Raw genomic sequence first — 20,212 nt, forward strand, 5'->3', positions numbered from 1 at the left:
TGCGCGTGCGCAGATGAGCAGCAGAGCGCAAGGCTCCGATTTCGCCGCCTCTTACTGAGTTGTGATTGGTCGAAGCGATGCACCTGGCATGAAAAGAGGCGGGGAAACACCCTGTTCACACTTTTGCTTTACCTTGAGTACAGTGTTTGATATATATTAATATGGATTTACTTTTATGAATATGTAATATGAAGCTAATTATTGTTATGTTGTTAAGCAAATTCATACTGACACAAATAAGAGTAAAATAAGACAATATCTACAGGCCCGTAGCCAGCTTGGTGAAAGGGGTGGTTCTTTTTTCTCAAAAAGTGGACTTTTTTGCAGTTATTCGCCTTATTTTCTATTTAATTATGAGGTTTAAATACTGAATTTTAATGACAATTTATGCAATTTTGGTTTAAATAGCTTGTTGGATGGTTATCAGAACCAAACTTTTTGATGTACCAAAACATTTCCTTAAAGATTATGAAAAAAAAATGACAAATTTTATTACATGATTTATAATTAAGAAAAAAAAATAGGATTCGTTAAATCTTTTTGAATTAAAAAACTGTAGCTTATGTTCATTTATTAGGCAAATGACAATCTGGCCAGCACATTTAACTTTACTCGGTTAGAATTTGGTCATTTGAATATAAAAATAAACAAATAAATAAAAAATAATAATGTAATGCTCCACAATTTTTCTAGATTTTCTCGTGTAAAAAAGTGAAATAAAAAAAATCATGGTCATAGATAACAATAGCCTGATTAGTATTAATATTAACTTTAATATGCGCCGCCTATGGTGCTTCACACCTTTTTATTGGTCATTTTTTGTTTCATGAATAAGGTCCAAGATTTAGAATAAAAGTTACTTGTAAAATGTTTTCTCTATTTAACAACAATACAGTAGGTCAGAAGAGAAAGACGACTTTACTTTCACCAGATTATATGTTTTCTTGCACAGATGTTGGACTTGCATTGGCAAAAAACTGATTGCTGAAGTCACGACAGCCAACAGACGATTCCACTTGCTCTTAAAGCCTTCTTCGATGAGTTATTTTCACAATTTATGATAAAATAGCAATCAAACTAGGACAATTTCTGGACCTCGCCCCTGGCTATGGGCCTGATACTAATATTAAGAACTGCATAATCTGGCACTTTCATATGTGACCATGTTCTTATTTTGCAGCACAGGTATATTTTTGGCTATAGCAATATCAGTATTTAGTAAATTTCTGACTGTAAATATACCAAAACCTTTTTTTATAAGTAAGATGCACTGCTGAAAACATTTATTTAGTTTTTTATTTTAGATTTTTAAATAGTTGCATTTTGGCCAAATATTGTCCTATCCCAATTACTCCAATAGAAAGCTTTCTTTATTCAGTTTTCAGATATATGGATGAATTTACAAATATTTGGCCCACACAACATATCTTCCAAACACCAGTTCTATCCATCCATCCATCCATCCATCCATCCATCCATCCATCCATCTATGAAAATAACATGTAGGCCTATTATTGGTTCTCCAGTTTGTGATAAATACACACATAACTTGCCGACCTATGACTATCAATAACATGTTGTCAAAATTTTAAATTAGAACAATTTTTCTTTAGAGAATTGAATATAAAATGCCTAAAACTCAGAACACCAGACTGTTTACAGTTTTTCTCAGTCGCATTTCTCACAACACTATTTACATTTGCACAACAGTTAATGCATTTCTCAAAACAGTTAGTACAAACTGCAAAACTTATAGTTGATAACCTGCAAAAGCGTGTCACTTGCTCAAAATGGAGAGCTCATTCCTAAAAAACAAGTATTCATGTCAATGAAAGTGTCAGTGTCATGAAGATGAAGTCCTGACACAATTGACTATAAACAAGCTAGTCAAATGGCTTCATCATGTTTTCATTATGACAGTTTACTCTGTAAATCTTTTACAACGCAAAAAAAAGTTTTTTTTTTAGATTTTGGTGACACTTCCTGAAAATGCTCAAGACAGCTCTAGATACTATTTGCACAGCCATTTGAAAACTACAGTAAAGTTAGACATCTCTGCATTTAGTGAGGTATTTGAGTACAAGACACTGAATATGTATGTTTCACATTTGCTCTTTGCAATTCTACTTTATTCACAGAATTGTGCAAAAGAATAAATACACCCTTATTTACAACAAACATAACCTTCCACTGGGAAGAGCTGTGCACAACTGTAAACAATACAGCAGTACATATTGGAACTGAACCTGCAGCATACATACGTCTGTAAGTCTGTCATGAAATTGTTTATTTAGGAGACATTTTCAGAAAAAAAAGATTACATTTTTTGATAAAATTAGCTTGACAGATTTTGACAACTAGTTCAACATTTTTGTACGTAATCACTCGAGTAATGAAATGAGGACTATTAGTTTTATATGGAATGACTATTCAGCATTTACAAGTTTAGTTAATTTTGACTGACATGACATAAGCAAATGATAATGTTATAAAACAGCAGAGAGTTGTATGAAAGCAGCCAATGCATGTCCAAAAGCATTTGCAATTTGTTGGAAGGAATGAGAAACAAATGTTCTCAAATGACTTATTGTTTTAAGAAATGCATTACTTGTTGTGCAAACGTAAATAGTGTTGTGAGAAATGCACCAAAGCGATTGAGAAAAGCTAATTTATTAGCACCACCCAGTTGGTGTGTAATTGATTATATTTGGTCTGCCACTAGAAGGCGTTCTGCGGGGCTTCAGTCACATGCGCCTGTCAGCTGTCACATCACTTCAGTCCAGCTTAGAAGAAACAGCGGTACAACAAATGTCTCTCTACAGGAATATACTGTGGTTTATCAAGGGAATGAGGGAGTATACAAGGTAAAACTTCTCTTTGTTGTTTTTGTTTCTGAGTTTATTGCATTGGTGCTGTCTTTAAGATTCTTGTTACTTTCATTTTTTTTTGAGTCTGAGAAATTTGTTGCTCTTTTGTATTGTGGGCAGTGTGTTTTATATGTTGTTTATACGAGTGGAATGTGATGGTTTTCATTGCTATAATAATTACTTCATTTTACACAAACGTAATCTGGCTTGATCATATTGCAGATCACAATATGTGCCCTATAAATGCAAGACAATTGTGGTGTTTCTTGCACAAATGTTGTTTTTGTAGTTCCCCAAGTCATCTCCTATGACATTTATTCATCTAAGCCCTCAGTTTAAGGTCAGTCATCATTGCATCACAATAGGCCCTATTGAGGCCCCTGCGCTCTCTCAAGTGCCCTGTCATCCCACACAGAAGCTCCATTGGCCCCTGATCAGGGCTAACCAACACTGTCTCAGATCCGCTGAGGTCACATAACAATTCAAGAATTGTGTTAAAACACAGACTTTTAAGAATAACAATACAGTTCTTGAGGTTTCGTGCTGGCTGTGTAGCCTATCTCATGAGGCTCATTTGCTGAATGTTTTGTGCAGGTCTGGATTTGAGAATGCCTCTAAGAGCTTTGCTGCGAAGGATCTGGATGTGTCCATGGTGGGACGTTCCTTCATGATCACCGGAGCAAACAGTGGAATTGGGAAGGCCACAGCCATGGCCATAGCTAAAAAAGGTTTCCAGCTAACTTTGCAGCTAACAATCTTATGTTATAAAAACGTTCCCATTAAATGTTTATATTATAAAATGCTTATAATATTAAATTTTTTGTTTAAAAATTATTAATATTAATTTTTGATGTTGTAATAATGCTATTGTTTGGTTGTAAGAAAGTTCTTAAAAACATTTTTAGAACATTTCATTCTCTTGTTATATTAATGTTTTGATAACGTTAGAATGTTATTAAAACGTTTCATTCCCCATTGTATTTATGTTCTAAGAACATTTTCCTAACGTTCCCATTAAGTTAAGTTATTGAATTAAGTTATAAAAAGGTTATGGTAACGTTTTTAAAATGTTCCCCATTTTTAGAACGCTTATTAATTGCAAATAATGTTAAGGAAAGTTCTACAAACATTATACAAGAATGTTTTTTGATAACTTTGAGAAAACCTTTAGCCAAAGTTACGAGAATGTTCCCTGTTAGCTGGGATTCCAGTCATATAAACACATTATGAGGTTTACAGCATATTATTTTTCAAACCACGTAGTTCACTGATGGCACCAGATGTTATTGTGATACATTAAGAGAATATATGGAATAAAATGTACTAAATTACTGCCATTTTTTATTTATTACACTACATAAGCATGCTACTCCAAGGTGCTTTTTATAAGTGAATTTGTAAATATGTAAATTGTAAGAGATCCCAGGTTCAAATTCCGGACGAGCCCCCCAATATGTTACAGCATGTCATGATTTTCCCAAGTACGATGCAATCCTGGATTGACATCTATGTTGATCCCGGAACATCATTTTTGTAGGAAAATGTAACCCATACATACTCCCTACCCCTAAACCCAACCATAACTGTAAAATATTCCCAAAATCAGAGGGGAATAATAGTTGGATAGCAATCATGTAGAAGTGCATAAACCTATCCCTTAATTCTGATTGGCTGATAGGAATGTTGTTCCAGGATCAACATCGATTTTAATCCAGGAACATTTCCTATTTGATGAAATCAGGTTCTGAATCAGAATAAGAATCAGTTTTATTGCCAACTGTGCTTCACACACACAAGGAATTTGTTTTGGCTACAGAAGCTTCCAGTGTACATAAAGTGACAAGTGACAACACAAAATAAATATGAAAAAAAAGAGATGATAGACATTAAACAGATGCGGTTAGTCAAGAAACCTGGATGTTGAGTTGTATGTGCAGATTGTTATAAATATACAGGTTTGATATAAGCAGTATATTGATATAAGGTTCTGTGTACAAGTGCGTATGAGAAAGTACTCATACTCAGAAAGGTTGGCTATGTTACAACCCCTGCCTCAAAGGAAGAAACAAAACAAGGGACAGAGGACAATGTTTCTGTAAACATAGTTTTAATCAGTGTGTCATGTCGGGTGTTGGCATGAATATGTAATGTCCATGGGATGTGTTAATTTTAAAAGAATTGCATTTTGCATATATTTATTGTGACATTTTACGAATTTAATAGTTTTAACTTAATAAAAATAAGTTGCTGATCTGGATTTTAATATTTTTACCCCAGTTGGAAAGCAGACATGTCTACAGTGCACTATTAAGTAAACTGTGCATAGTTTCCTATTGCGAAACTGAGCTATTTGTATTCCTTTGGGGGTTTTTGTTATTTAGAAAGTGAATAATAACAACAAAAACTAGATTTTTTCTTTTTCTGGATATAATGTGAATGGTTTTGCTGATGTGAAATAAATTGTTTATAATAGTTGCATTGTATGGTGCATTTACATTTGTTCTGATGATTGTTCTGATTTAGCATGTTGTAATAAACGATAGGTAATCCCTTAAAATGTAAAAATCTGACCTCTTCTCAACAACCTATATGATTTTTTTTTTCCCAAGGTGGCACTGTACATATTGTCTGCCGAAACAAAGAGAGGGCTGAAAAAGCCAGAGAAGAAATCATCTCAGCGAGTGGAAATACTGTGAGTATCCTTAATTACTGCTGACGAAGCTTAAAGGCTCCTATTTTATAAGATGGAATGTAAGTCTCAGATATCTCCAAGTAAAATTTCAGCTCAAAACTGCACAATGATGCACAAAAAGATCATTAAATACACCATTTTGTATAAGACCCTTTTTGGTTGAAATGCAAAAAAACTTTTTTTCTCATGTGTGTCTCTTTAAATGTAAATGAGCTCCTGCTCCTCGCCTCCTTTGCAAAGGAGGAGACACTGCTCACTGCAGAGCCACTTGAGCTCCAGCGAGGGGGAGCTTGAGCTTGAGCTCCTCCTCCTATAAGCTGTTTTAATGCGTACACCCACCCCTAACCCCAACCCCCAGTGACATCACTCGTAGAAGAAGTGCAAGGAAGGAGGAGCTGTAGCTCAAGCTCCCCCTTGCTGGAGATCAGCTCTGCCCAAGTGTCTCTGCAGTGAGCACCACTTGGAGGGGCAAATAAGAGCAGAGCCTTTACAGCTCACATATATATACTAGATTTCACATACGGACCCTGAGCATGCGTCAATACCACCGCCACATTTGTACAGTGCTCCGAGGACAAAATTCATTACATTTCATAGTTAAAATTTAATTTAAGTTTTTGTATGTTATGAACTTTTGTGCTCAACGTTATTGACGATAATACAGTCTTACTGCACTGACCATAAGGCAAAGTAGCACCAACTCGCACTAAATTCTAGGCTTATGCTAGTTTTGTTGAATAAAATCAGCAAGCAATGTAAATTAAATATGACAACAAGATGCTGCAGTGCCAGAAACGGCTAAGTAATGTAACGGCTAGTTTTTAAAGTAACTTATAAGGGTGCCTGATAACATAACAGTGTCTGCACCTCAATGTGTATACTGTCCACTCTAAATTATTGACTATTACAAATGTTATATACTGTACCAACTAGATCAGAAAGATGGATGTGCACATTGAGATGCAGGAATACTGATGGCTCACACAAGACATTCAAGATTTATTCACAAACGAATCGCTCCCTCCATTAGAATTAGAAGTGAAAGCAGGAGAGGAGGTGTGTTTCAGGACATGGATTAGATCAAATTTAACAGGGAGGGATGATAATACATCCTTGTGCGATCACTTATTCAACGATATAGGAAAGCGGTGTAGAATGATCATTTTCATAATAAAAATATTAAAAAATATTAAAATAAATTTGCATACTGACCACCGAAAACTACTGATCGTAGATATATTTACAGTTGAAGTCAGAATTATTAGACCCTCTTAATTATTAGCCCCCCTGTTTATTTTTTCCCCAATTTCAACACATTTCTAAACATAATAGTTTTAATAACTCATTTCTAATAACTGATTTATTTTATCTTTGCCATGATGACAGTAAATAATATTTGACTAGATATTTTTCAAGACACTTCTATACAGCTTACAATGACATTTAAAGGCTTCACTAGGTTAATTAGGTTAACTAGGCAGGTTAGGGTAATTAGGCAAGTCATTGTATAATCATGGTTTGTTCTGTAGACTATCGAAAAAAATATAGCTTAAAGGGGCTAATAATTTCACCTTAAAATGGCTTTTAAAAAATAAAACTGCTTTTATTCTAGCCGAAATAAAACAAATAAGACTTTCTCTAGAAGAAAAAATATTATCAGACATACTGTGAACATGTCCTTGTTCTCTTAAACATCATTTAGGAAATATTAAAAAAAAATTAAAAGGGGGGGCTAATAATTCTGACTTCAAATGTCAGCTTATATATTTTTTCAACCATTAAAATGACAAATATGCCCATATATGACCACATATATTATATATTTACACCATGAGACTAGATGGCGGCGCGTTCATATCGCGAGGGTCAGCGTCTCTCCAGTTTCTGCAATTTTGCAGTATTATTCCTGCTCATTTCGGGTCTGTTCGTGCAGAACAGCAGTGCCTTTACATCGTACACCACCCCCCCCCCCAATACACCCCCCACACTCCTCTAACTTATACTCCTCACAATCACTGCACTATTTAACATTTGCACATTTAAAGTTTGCACATATTCATTGCACTGATTCATTTATTTGAACTGTACATACCCACTGCACATGGACATTTGTAATTGTTTATTTATCTGCACATTCCTGATTATTAATAGCATCCTGTACATATATTCATTTATTGTAAATCTGTTCATAGCTAATACAACCTGTATATAATATTCATAGTACATCCATCTGTAAATATTACCATAGTTTTTCTATAACTGCACTTTATAACTTATACCTGTATCCTGCACTTGCTGCTATTGCACTGCTGGTTAGACCTAAACTGCATTTCGTTGCCTTGTACTTGTACATGTGTAATGACAATAAAGTTGAATCTAATCTAATCTAATCTTATCTAATCTAATCTAATCTAATCTAATCTAATCTAATCTAATCTAATCTAATCTAATCTAATCTAATCTAATATTTAAAGATGTTAAATTTGCAAATTTTCATGCTCAAACAGAAACATTGGTGAATGCAAAAAAAAAAAAACAGACTCACTGCTTATACTGTTGTATTTTCTTCTGAATGATGATCTTCCTCTGCTCATATTTCTGCTGTACCACAGATGGTTTTTGTCCACGTGTTGGATCTCTCTGAGTCCAGAAAGGTGTGGGAGTTTGCTGAGGCCTTTAAGAAGGAGCACACGTCTCTCAATGTTTTGGTATGAGTATCAAGAGAGCTGCTTTTGAAGATTCCCATCATACCTCAGTATATTGAAAAACAAAATATATATAAAGGTTACAGGTGCAGAACAGATGGAGAAATATCCTCTGCTCTGTCTCTCACATTAATCCCCATCAGATCAATAATGCTGGATGTATGGTGAACCAGAGGGAAATTAACTCTGACGGACTGGAGAAGAACTTTGCGACCAATACACTTGGTAAGTGAAAGTTCTTAGAATGTTCTGCCAAGGTTTTAATAAATGTACTTCTACAACCCCAAATCACAAAGTGATCAGAAAGTGTTGAAACAGTATGGAAAATGCAAATAAAAAAGAAAGTAGTGATTTCCAAATTTAATTTGACTTGTATTTCATTGCAGACAATATTCATTTGTATTTATACATTATTTCCTGTCATTCAGATCTGCAACCGATTCCCCAAAAAGTTGGGACAGGAGCCATTTTGAGCTAGTATTTAAGTAAATTAGTTAAATAATGAAGTGATTTGAAACAGGTGATGTCAACAGGTGATTGTAATTTTGATATGGTACAAAAGCAGCATCCATGAAAGGTCTAGTCCTTTAGGAGCAAAGATGGGCCGATGATCGCCAGTTTCCCAACAAATACATGAGAAAATGATTGAAATGTTTAAAAACAGTGCTTCTCAAAGAAAGATGGGAAGATATTTGAATATTTCACCTTCAACAGTGTATAACATCACTGAAAGATTCAAGGAATCTGGAGGAATTCATTGCTTAAAGGAGAAGGGTGCAAGCTAAGCTGAACAACTGTCATCTCTGATCCCTCAGGCAGCACTGCATCAAGAGTCTTCATTCATCTATAAGCGAAATCACCACATGGGCTCAGGACTACTTTGGCAAACCTTTGTCAAGTACCACAATACGTAGTTGCTTCCACAAATGCCAGTTAAAACTGTACTGTGCCAAAAGGAGGCCCTATGTTAACGGTGTCCAGAAACAATTTAGAAATGGCTACTTTATTTGCGTTTTTCATACTGTCCTGACCTTTTTTGATTTGGGGTTGTAATAACATTAGTAGAACATCTGTCCAAAGTTACTTGGTTTTTAATAATGTTCTGAAAATGTTGTTAATAGAAGATTTTAAGTCAGGTTTTTGAATGCTAGTCTATTTTTTTTTAATAAAACAAATAATTCTGATTCTAAAGCAATGTTCAAAGCGGTTGTAAAATACTCTACAATCCTACGTATCACTTGTATCTATTACTTGGTAACCGTGCCACTATCAAAAACTTTACTCCTTTTATGGAATTATATACAGTTTTATAAAAGCAATATACCCCACTAAAGCTGGGATTTACAGTGAATTAATAACCGCTAAGGGGGTTTCATAACAATTACACCTTATCTTGTGTTGAGGGAAATGAACTCTGTTGAACAGAGAAAAACTTTGCAACCAATACCCTTGGTTAGATGCCAGCTTGCAGGAAATGTTCTAAGAATATACTGGCAAGGTTCTTTCCATTTGTTCAAAGTTATCCAGTCTTTAATGCTCTCAAAATGTTGCTAATGCAACATTTTAAACAAGTTTAATAAGTCTTTGCTGAGCAACTTCTAATGTTTTTAATGCATTTTGAATGATAGTGAATAATCTTATTTTATAAAACAGGTAGTTCTGGTCCTTGATTCTGATTGGTTGAGCTGCGTTCAAAGCTGTTGCAAAATATTCTATAAACATATACCGGTGACTGTCGCTTATTTGGAATTAACATTTTATAAAAGCAATAAACCACATGAAGCTGTGGTTTATGGTGAATTTATAACAGCTAACATCCATTAGCTGTTATAAAATGACTGTAAACAATGACTTCTTGGGGCTTATTGCTATTTTATTGAATATATATATTCTGCTTTAAAATGTATAGTTGGCTTTTCTTTAAAAAGTGAGTAAACCTGCTGCGTTTAAAGTGACAAGTTGACTTTACTTTTAAAAGTTAGTAAACCCATTGCATTTAATGTACAGTTCATTACATAGTTCATTTACTTAATATTAAGGCAGGAGGTTTAATCACCTTTTAGTTAAAGTCAGCTAATTGCCTTAAAAGCAGTGGGTTTTGCATGTTAGTATTTGTTTGTTTTGTCCACTGCAGGTGTTTACATTCTGACTAAATGTCTGATCCCATTGCTGGAGAAGAGCAGGGACCCCCGAGTTGTGAGTGTGAAATTACACTGATTTGAATGACTTGATTTATTAAAAATGATTTGGCATTCTTTCACATCGCATATGTGACGACGCATTTATTGTGTTTTCGACAAGAGCAAAGATAGATGTGTTTATATGGGTGCAGATCCACAGAGGCTGCTGTTTCTCTCTGATGTTGTGGTATATTTTGTAATATAATGTGTTATGATGATAATAATTTGTCTGGTAGATCACAGTGTCATCAGGAGGGATGCTGGTACAAAAACTAAACCCAGATGATCTGCAGATGGAGAGAGCTCAGTTTGATGCTACCATGGTATATGCACAGAACAAGGTATTTTAGTAGCAATTTGCTGGATAAACTTGTTATTTTGTGCTTTGTATGTATATCGTCATTATTTTTAATTGCTCACTGTGAAGACTCGCTGCTGCATACTTTATGGTCAGTTCTAACGTGGGTGAGGGTGGGATGAGAAGATAGGCAGATCCATGTGTAGCAAGTACTTTTAATAAATAGAAAACACAAGAGGCAGCACGGTGGCGCAGTGGGTAGCACAACCGCCTCACAGCAAGAAAGTCGTTGGTTCGAGCCCTGGCTGGGTCAGTTGGCATTTCTGTGTGGAGTTTGCATGTTCTCCCCGTGTTCGTGTGGGTTTCCACCGGGTGCTCCAGGTTCCCCCACAGTCCAAAGACATGCGGTATAGGTGAATTGAATAAGCTAAATTGGTCATAGTGTATGTAAGTGTGTGCTAGAGTGTGCGGGTGTTTCCCAGTTTTGAGTTGTGGCTGGAAGGGCATACACTGTGTAAAACATGTGCTGGATAAGTTGGCGGTTCATTCCACTGTGACAACCCGAGATTTATAAATGGAGTAAGCCGAAAAGAAAATTAATGAATGAAAACACAGGAGCAAACAGCAATGCAAGCCAAAAACGGCACAAAATGGAAAATGGCAATGGTATATCCAACGACTCACCAAGAACGAGTTTATCCACCATTTTCCCACAAATCATGAGGCTTTGCATGAATTATAGGAGTAATCAATCAGTGAAGTGTTTTTATAAACTGAATTGTAAAAAGCGATAGTTAATTTACTTAAAAAAGTGAGTAAACCCGTTGCGTTAAAAGTGACGAGTTGACTTTATTTAATAAAGTGAGTAAACCTGTTGCGTTAAAAGTGACAAGTTGACTTAACATAAAAAAGTGAGTAAACCTGTTACGTTAAAAGTGACAAGTTGACTTAACATTAAAGTGAGTAAACCGGTTGCGTTAAAAGTGACGAGTTGACTTAAAAGTGACGAGTTGACTTTATTTAATAAAGTAAGTAAACCTGTTGCGTTAAAAGTGACGAGTTGACTTAAAAGTGACGAGTTGACTTTATTTAATAAAGTGAGTAAACCTGTTGCGTTAAAAGTGACGAGTTGACTTTATTTAATAAAGTGAGTAAACCTGTTGCGTTAAAAGTGACAAGTTGACTTTATTTAATAAAGTGAGTAAACCTGTTGCGTTAAAAGTGACGAGTTGACTTAAAAGTGACGAGTTGACTTTATTTAATAAAGTGAGTAAACCTGTTGCGTTAAAAGTGACAAGTTGACTTAACATAAAAAAGTGAGTAAACCTGTTACGTTAAAAGTGACAAGTTGACTTAACATTAAAGTGAGTAAACCTGTTGCATTAAAAGTGACGAGTTGACTTTATTTAATAAAGTGAGTAAACCTGTTGCGTTAAAAGTGACAAGTTGACTTTATTTAATAAAGTAAGTAAACCTGTTGCGTTAAAAGTGACGAGTTGACTTAAAAGTGACGAGTTGACTTTATTTAATAAAGTGAGTAAACCTGTTGCATTAAAAGTGACAAGTTGACTTTATTTAATAAAGTAAGTAAACCTGTTGCGTTAAAAGTGACGAGTTGACTTAAAAGTGACGAGTTGACTTTATTTAATAAAGTGAGTAAACCTGTTGCGTTAAAAGTGACGAGTTGACTTAAAAGTGACGAGTTGACTTTATTTAATAAAGTGAGTAAACCTGTTGCGTTAAAAGTAACAAGTTGACTTTATTTAATAAAGTAAGTAAACCTGTTGCGTTAAAAGTGACGAGTTGACTTTATTTAATAAAGTGAGTAAACCTGTTGCGTTAAAAGTGACGAGTTGACTTAAAAGTGACGAGTTGACTTTATTTAATAAAGTGAGTAAACCTGTTGCGTTAAAAGTAACAAGTTGACTTTATTTAATAAAGTAAGTAAACCTGTTGCGTTAAAAGTGACGAGTTGACTTAAAAGTGACGAGTTGACTTTATTTAATAAAGTGAGTAAACCTGTTGCGTTAAAAGTGACAAGTTGACTTTATTTAATAAAGTGAGTAAACCTGTTGCGTTAAAAGTGACGAGTTGACTTAAAAGTGACGAGTTGACATTATTTAATAAAGTGAGTAAACCTGTTGCGTTAAAAGTGACAAGTTGACTTAACATAAAAAAGTGAGTAAACCTGTTACGTTAAAAGTGACAAGTTGACTTAACATTAAAGTGAGTAAACCTGTTGCATTAAAAGTGACGAGTTGACTTAAAAGTGACGAGTTGACTTTATTTAATAAAGTGAGTAAACCTGTTGCGTTAAAAGTGACAAGTTGACTTTATTTAATAAAGTAAGTAAACCTGTTGCGTTAAAAGTGACGAGTTGACTTTATTTAATAAAGTGAGTAAACCTGTAGCGTTAAAAGTGACAAGTTGACTTTATTTAATAAAGTAAGTAAACCTGTTGCGTTAAAAGTGACGAGTTGACTTAAAAGTGACGAGTTGACTTTATTTAATAAAGTGAGTAAACCTGTTGCGTTAAAAGTGACAAGTTGACTTTATTTAATAAAGTAAGTAAACCTGTTGCGTTAAAAGTGACGAGTTGACTTAAAAGTGACGAGTTGACTTTATTTAATAAAGTGAGTAAACCTGTTGCGTTAAAAGTGACAAGTTGACTTTATTTAATAAAGTAAGTAAACCTGTTGCGTTAAAAGTGACGAGTTGACTTAAAAGTGACGAGTTGACTTTATTTAATAAAGTGAGTAAACCTGTTGCGTTAAAAGTGACAAGTTGACTTTATTTAATAAAGTGAGTAAACCTGTTGCGTTAAAAGTGACGAGTTGACTTAAAAGTGACGAGTTGACTTTATTTAATAAAGTGAGTAAACCTGTTGCGTTAAAAGTGACAAGTTGACTTAACATAAAAAAGTGAGTAAACCTGTTACGTTAAAAGTGACAAGTTGACTTAACATTAAAGTGAGTAAACCTGTTGCATTAAAAGTGACGAGTTGACTTAAAAGTGACGAGTTGACTTTATTTAATAAAGTGAGTAAACCTGTTGCGTTAAAAGTGACAAGTTGACTTTATTTAATAAAGTAAGTAAACCTGTTGCGTTAAAAGTGACGAGTTGACTTAAAAGTGACGAGTTGACTTTATTTAATAAAGTGAGTAAACCTGTTGCGTTAAAAGTGACAAGTTGACTTTATTTAATAAAGTAAGTAAACCTGTTGCGTTAAAAGTGACGAGTTGACTTAAAAGTGACGAGTTGACTTTATTTAATAAAGTGAGTAAACCTGTTGCGTTAAAAGTGACGAGTTGACTTTATTTAATAAAGTAAGTAAACCTGTTGCGTTAAAAGTGACGAGTTGACTTAAAAGTGACGAGTTGACTTTATTTAATAAAGTGAGTAAACCTGTTGCGTTAAAAGTGACAAGTTGACTTAACGTAAAAAAGTGAGTAAACCCGTTATGTTAAAAGTGACAAGTTGACTTTATTTAATAAAGCGAGTGAACCTGTTGCGTTAAAAGTGACGAGTTGACTTAACGTGAAAAGTTAGTAAAATGGTTGCGTTAAGTGACAAGTTGACTTTACTTAATGAAGTGAGTAAATCTGTTGCGTTAAAAGTGACGAGTTGACTTAACGTGAAAAGTGAGTAAAACGATTGTGTTAAGTGACAAGTTGGTTTAACTTAATAAAGTGAGCAAACCTGTTGCATTAAATGTGAGAAGTTGACATTACTTTAAAAAAGTGAGTAAACCTATTACGTTAAAATTGACAATTTGAATTTACATAAAATGAGCAAATTCATTGCATTTATAGTGATAAGTTGACTTTACTTAATAAAGTGAGTAAACCTGTTGCATTAAAAGTGACAAGTTGACTTTACTTTAAAAAAGTGAGTAAACCCATTGCACTAAATGTGACAAGTTGAGTAAACACATGAAGCTGTGGTTTATAGTGAATGTATAACAGCTAACGTCCATTAGCTGTTATAAAATGACTGTAAACAATGACTTCTTGGGGCTTATTGCTATTTTATTGAATATATATTTTCTGCTTTAAAATGTATAGTTGGCTTTTCTTTAAAAATTGAGTACACCTGCTGCATTTAAAGTGACAAGTTGACTTTACCTAAAAAAGTGAGTAAACCCATTGCATTTAAAGTACAAGTCATTACATAGTTCATTTACTTAATTTTAAGGCAAGAGGTTTAGTCACTTTAGTAAAGTCAGCTAATTGCTTTAAAAGCAAAGTTTTTTTTATTAAGTAATTGCTTTTCATGGTGACACGGTGGCTCAGTGGTTAGCACTGTCACCTCATAGCAAGAAGCTTGCTGGGTCCTGGCTGGGTCAGTTGGCATTTCTGTGTGAAGTTTGCATGTTCTCCCAGTGTTGGCGTGGGTTTCCTCTGGGTGCTCCGGTTTCCCCCACAGTCCAAAGACATGCGCTATAGGTGAATAGGATGAACTAAAATTGCCATAGTGTATGAGTGTGTGTGTGAATGTGAGAGTGTATGGGTGTTCCCCAGTACTGGGTTGCAGCTGCGTAAAACATATACCAGAATAGTTGGCGGTTCATTCTACTGCAGTGACCCCTGATGAATAAGGGACTAAGCTGAAGGAAAATGAATGAAGGAATGAATGAATAATTGTTTTTAGTGTGGGGACAATGAGATGACAATATTCTCCTCAAAATTCAACAATCGAATATTAAATAGAAACTTATTAGGATTAATGAACTGCTTTCAGAAGACCATTAATGACACACGAACTCGAAGCAAGCTTTTCTGCAGCATGTAGAATATTACTGTACTTAATTTAAAGAGAAAAAAATCTGTAGAAACAAAACACACTGAACTCAAGAGAGGCTGGCAGCAGATATGCTTATGACGCTAATGTCATGTTATGTTATATTCACGATGGATAAAAATAAAGCACAAATGATTATTTCAGTTCTTTTGAATGGAAGCCCACCGCATATGCAACCTATAATTTCAAACACAGTACACAGTAGTCATGCGTGGCTCTATAAAGGGCCTCAGTTTTACAATGAGGCTTGTGTTTGCAGACACTTTCTTATTGAATTAATTTGCAGGGATAATGTGTGAAAAAGATTACAGAAGGAATAATGTTATTCATGAAAAGTCATGAAGGGTCTGTGTTAAACTGAGATGAGAAGGTTACCTTTCTCTCCGCTGTTGCCAGGCAACAGGTGACACAGAGTTCCAGCAGTGGCGTCTCCATTAAACACTATCAGATGCAGTAATGATGATGACCTTTTGCTAAACACTCGTCATATGTGTGCGTGCGCGTGTGTGTGTATGCATTTTTGTGTCCACAGAGGCAGCAGGTAGTGATGACAGAGTTCTGGGCAAAAGCGTATCCTAAAATTCACTTCTCTGTGATGCACCCTGGGTGGGCCGACACTCCAGGTATCGCTCATTTTAAAAGTCAATAAGTGTAATATCCTTGATTCATTTGGCACTGTAATTTTTTTAATAATAGCATAATGACTTTGTTTACTAACAGATTTTATTGTCACGATGTAATGTTTGCTGCTATTTAGCTAATATTTAATAATATATTTGATTTAATTGTGTGTGTGTGTGTGTGTGTGTGTGTGTGTGTGTGTGTGTGTGTGTGTGTGTGTGTGTGTGTGTGTTGATTTATGCACTACATATATGAGTACATCCTTCACAAATCTCTTTTTGATTAATAATTTCTATTCGAAGCTTTACAATATTATATTTGTGCTTAAAAACTTATGATAACTTATGATATTTTAATAAATCTATCAGTTAAGAAATATATTGTATATTCACTGAAAATTGGATAAAAATATAATTTATTCTTTTTCAAAATGAGGTGTACTCAATGTTGAGCACTGTGTGTGTGTTTATATATATATATATATATAATTCTTTTTTCCTTATAATTTGTTTTTACTTTTCAGTAAAACAAAGTTTGTATAAGAATACAGTGCATCCGGAAACTCTTCATAGCCCTTGATTTTTACCACATTTTTTATGTTACAGCCTTATTCCAAAATGGATTAAATTCATTTATTTCCTCAAAATTCTACACACAATGCCCCATAATGATAATGTGGAAGCGACGGTGTACAGCTATTTTCAGATCTCTAGAGATGTTCAATAGGATTTAGGTCTGGGCTCTGGCTGGGCCACTCAAGGACATTTACAGAGTTGTTGTGAAGCCACTCAATTCAATTCAATTCAATTCACCTTTATTTGTATAGCGCTTATACAATGTAGATTGTGTCAAAGCAGCTTCACATAAAAGGTCATCGTAAATTGGAACAGTGTAGTTTAACTCCATTGATATTTTGGATTTTGATTCTCATCACATTTGGCAAATTCCAGGCAGGGAGTGGCTTCCGTCTGGCCACTCTACCATACAGGCCTGATTGGTGGATTGCTGCACAGATGGTTGTGCTTCTGTAAGGTTCTCCTCGCTCCAAAGAAAAACGCTGGAGCTCAGACAGAGTGATAGATTTGGCGATATCTGTCCAACACTCAGAAAGAGATAATATACAGTTGAAGTCAGAATTATTAGCCCCCCTGAATTATTTGCCACCCTGTTTATTTTTTCCCCAATTTCTGTTTAACGGAGAGAAGATATTTTAGCACATTTCTAAACATAATAGTTTTATAACTCATCTCTAATAACTGATTTATTTTATCTTTGCCATGATGACAGTAAATAATATTTGACTAGATATTTTTCAAGACACTTCTATACAGCTTAAGTGACATTAAAGGCTTAACTAGGTTAATTAGGTGAACTAGGCAGGTTAGAGTAATTATGCAAGTTATTGTATAACAATGGTTTGTTCTGTGGACGATCTAAAAAAAAAAAAGCTTAAAGGGCTAATAATTTTGTCCCTAAAATATTTTTAAAAAATTAATATAATAGTATATTTATTATGTGTATAAAATAAACACATGCATGGTAGTCTTTTTATTGTGAAGTAACAAAAACGAGACAATATAATACACCACAATCATATTTACATCGTTCTTTTCATTTTAATACAAAAACAGCAGCAACAAAAAAAAAAAAAACTAGAGCAATGCGAAACAAGAACAAAAAAGAAAAAAATGAGAAAGTAAATTTTGTGTCTAAATTTTCTCAAAAACAGCAAGTTTCCCTGTTAACATGTATAGTTGAAGTCAATATTATTCGCCCTCCTGTGACTTTTTTTTTTTCTTTCTTAAATATTTTCCAAATTATGTTTAACAGAGCAAGGAAATTTTCACAGTATGTCTGATAATATTTTTTCTTCTGGAGAAAATCTTAATTATTTTATTTCGGCTAGAATAAAAGCAGTTTTTAATTGTTTTAAAAGCTTTTTAAGGTCAATATTATTCGCCCCCTTAAGCAATATTTTTTACGATAGTCGACAGAAGAAATCATCGATATACAATGACTTGCTTAGTTAACCTATTTAACCTAGTTAAGCCTTTAAATGTCACTTTAAGCTGAATACTAGTGTCTTGAAAAATATCTAGTAAAATATTGTGCACTAATATTGTCATCATGGCAAAGATAAAGGAAATCAGTTATTTAAAATTAGATATTAAAACCATTTATATTTATAAATGTGTTTAAAAAAATCTTCTTTCCGTTATAATTTAAACAGAAATTGGGGGAAAAATATACAGGGGGACTAATAATTCTGACTTCAACTGTATATAATATTTTCCATTGGTAAACAGGAGGAGGTAGTACTTTTTTTTAGTTAAAACATTACATAACACTGTTTTTAGAAGCATACCTGTCAGCCTAATCCCTCATGGTCTGTGTTGTGTGTGTCTGTGTGTGTTCAGCGGTCTCCTCTGCGATGCCTCAGTTTTATCACCTCATGAGGGATCGTCTGCGTTCAGCGGAGCAGGGCTCAGATACACTGATCTGGCTAGCCATGTCGCGCGTCACTATTACCTTTCCCAGTGGCCTTTTCTTCCAAGGTGTGTGTGTGTGTGTGTGTTGGTTAAAAATACTCACTTTTGCCGTCATGCGTTTCAGTCTAACTGGTTTGTTTGTTGCAGATCGTCAGCCGGTTTCTGTCCACTTGCCGCTGGCCTGGACACACAGCACTCGAAAAGAGGTCAAAGCGTTTATGCGACGCTTGGAGACTTTGGCGATATCTGTCAAACACTCAGAGGGAGATAATATATAAAGATTATGTCAGATAATGTCAGATGTTTTACAATATTTAGGATTAAAATAAAACTCGTTTTGGAACAGATAACCATGATATTAGGGCAAGCCAAATTAGCTTAATTGTACTTTTACTGATAAAGACTGAATTAAAGAGCTCTCTAATTGTATTTTTAATTGTAAGAATTGAATTTAAGAGCTCTCAAATTATATATTTATAGTAGGATTTAAATTACAGATCTCTCTAATTGTAATTTTACTAGTAAGTATTTAATTACAAAGGTCTCTAATTGTATTTTACTTGTAAGAATTGAATAAGAGCTTTCTAATTGTCTTTTACTAGTAAGAATTGAATAAAACAGCTCTCTAATTGTTTTTTACTAGTAAGAATTGAATAAAAGAGCTCTCTAATTGCAATTTTACTAGTAAGAATTGAATTAAAGAGCTCCCTGAATGCATTTTTACTAGTAAGAATTGAATAAAAGAGCTCTCTAATTGTCTTTTACTAGTAAGAATTGAATAAGAGTTCTTTCGTTGCGTTTTTACTAGTAAAGATTGAATTAAAGAGCTCTCTAATTGCATTTTTACTAGTAAAAATTGAATAAAAGAGCTCTCTGATTGTCTTTTACTATTAAGAATTGAATAAAAGAGCTCTCTAATTGTCTTTTACTAGTAAGAATTGAATAAAAGAGCTCTCTAATTGTATTTTTACTAGTAAAGATTGAATTAAAGAACTCTCTTGTTGTATTTTTATTAGTAAGAATTGAATTAAAGAGCTCTCTTATTGTATTTTAATAGTAAGAATTGAATAAAAGAGCTCTCTGATTGTATTTTTACTTGTAAAGATTGAATTAAAGAACTCTTATTATTTTTTTATTAGTAAGAATTGGATAAAAGAGCTCTCCAATGATATTTTTACTAATTAGAATTGAATACAGATCTCTTTAACAATAAAAATAACAATAAAATGACAGGCTTAATTGCAATTTTTAGTACAATACCAACGACAGGCTATAACTTCAGTTAAGAAGTTATATTTGGTGGAGTTACTTGGGGGGGGGGGGTGCACTAAATGACTATTTTATTTGGAATTTGGAAGAATCTTTTTCCTTTTTTAAACAGAGCAGTTCATTAAACCTTAAAGTTTTGATTTATTATTGTATTTAATACATCAGGCTTTTATGTAAGATAATATTTAATAATATTGTAAGAACTTGGATGATGGTGAAAAAAAACACCCTAGTTTTATTCAGAAGCCAAAACAGCAAAAATAATTCATTAAAAATAATCAATAGGATCTG

At 34.0% G+C, this 20,212-nt stretch overlaps 1 protein-coding gene across 2 annotated transcripts; it reads left to right on the forward strand.

The window, feature by feature from the left end:
• Positions 1 to 2,756: 2,756 nt before the first annotated feature.
• On the forward strand, positions 2,757 to 19,316 carry dhrs12lb (dehydrogenase/reductase (SDR family) member 12-like b). Of its 2 annotated transcripts, XM_056467960.1 has the most exons (10): positions 2,757 to 2,864; positions 3,462 to 3,595; positions 5,477 to 5,559; positions 8,172 to 8,267; positions 8,408 to 8,489; positions 10,399 to 10,460; positions 10,681 to 10,785; positions 16,075 to 16,165; positions 18,581 to 18,718; positions 18,800 to 19,313. In XM_056467960.1, exons 1-10 carry the CDS (start codon positions 2,809 to 2,811, stop codon positions 18,928 to 18,930), a joined length of 978 nt encoding a protein of 325 aa, XP_056323935.1. In that variant the 5' UTR covers positions 2,757 to 2,808; the 3' UTR covers positions 18,931 to 19,313. The 2 variants fall into 2 exon arrangements, with proteins under 2 accessions (XP_056323935.1, XP_056323945.1); XM_056467970.1 differs by lacking the exon at positions 10,681 to 10,785 and having other exon boundaries at positions 2,772 to 2,864; positions 18,800 to 19,316.
• Positions 19,317 to 20,212: the final 896 nt, after the last annotated feature.

The sequence above is a fragment of the Danio aesculapii genome, chromosome 2 (genome assembly GCF_903798145.1).
Source record: "Danio aesculapii chromosome 2, fDanAes4.1, whole genome shotgun sequence".
In the NCBI taxonomy this organism is placed as follows: Eukaryota; Metazoa; Chordata; class Actinopteri; order Cypriniformes; family Danionidae; genus Danio; species Danio aesculapii.

Excerpts from the sequence above, each read along its gene's own strand:
- dhrs12lb (XM_056467960.1), top strand. The coding sequence starts at position 2,809 with ATGTCTCTCTACAGGAATATACTGTGGTTTATCAAGGGAATGAGGGAG. Across the intron at positions 2,865-3,461 it reads GGAATGAGGGAGTATACAAG|GTCTGGATTTGAGAATGCCT; the intron begins GTAAAACTTCTC and ends TGTTTTGTGCAG. Across the intron at positions 8,490-10,398 it reads CTTTGCGACCAATACACTTG|GTGTTTACATTCTGACTAAA; the intron begins GTAAGTGAAAGT and ends TGTCCACTGCAG.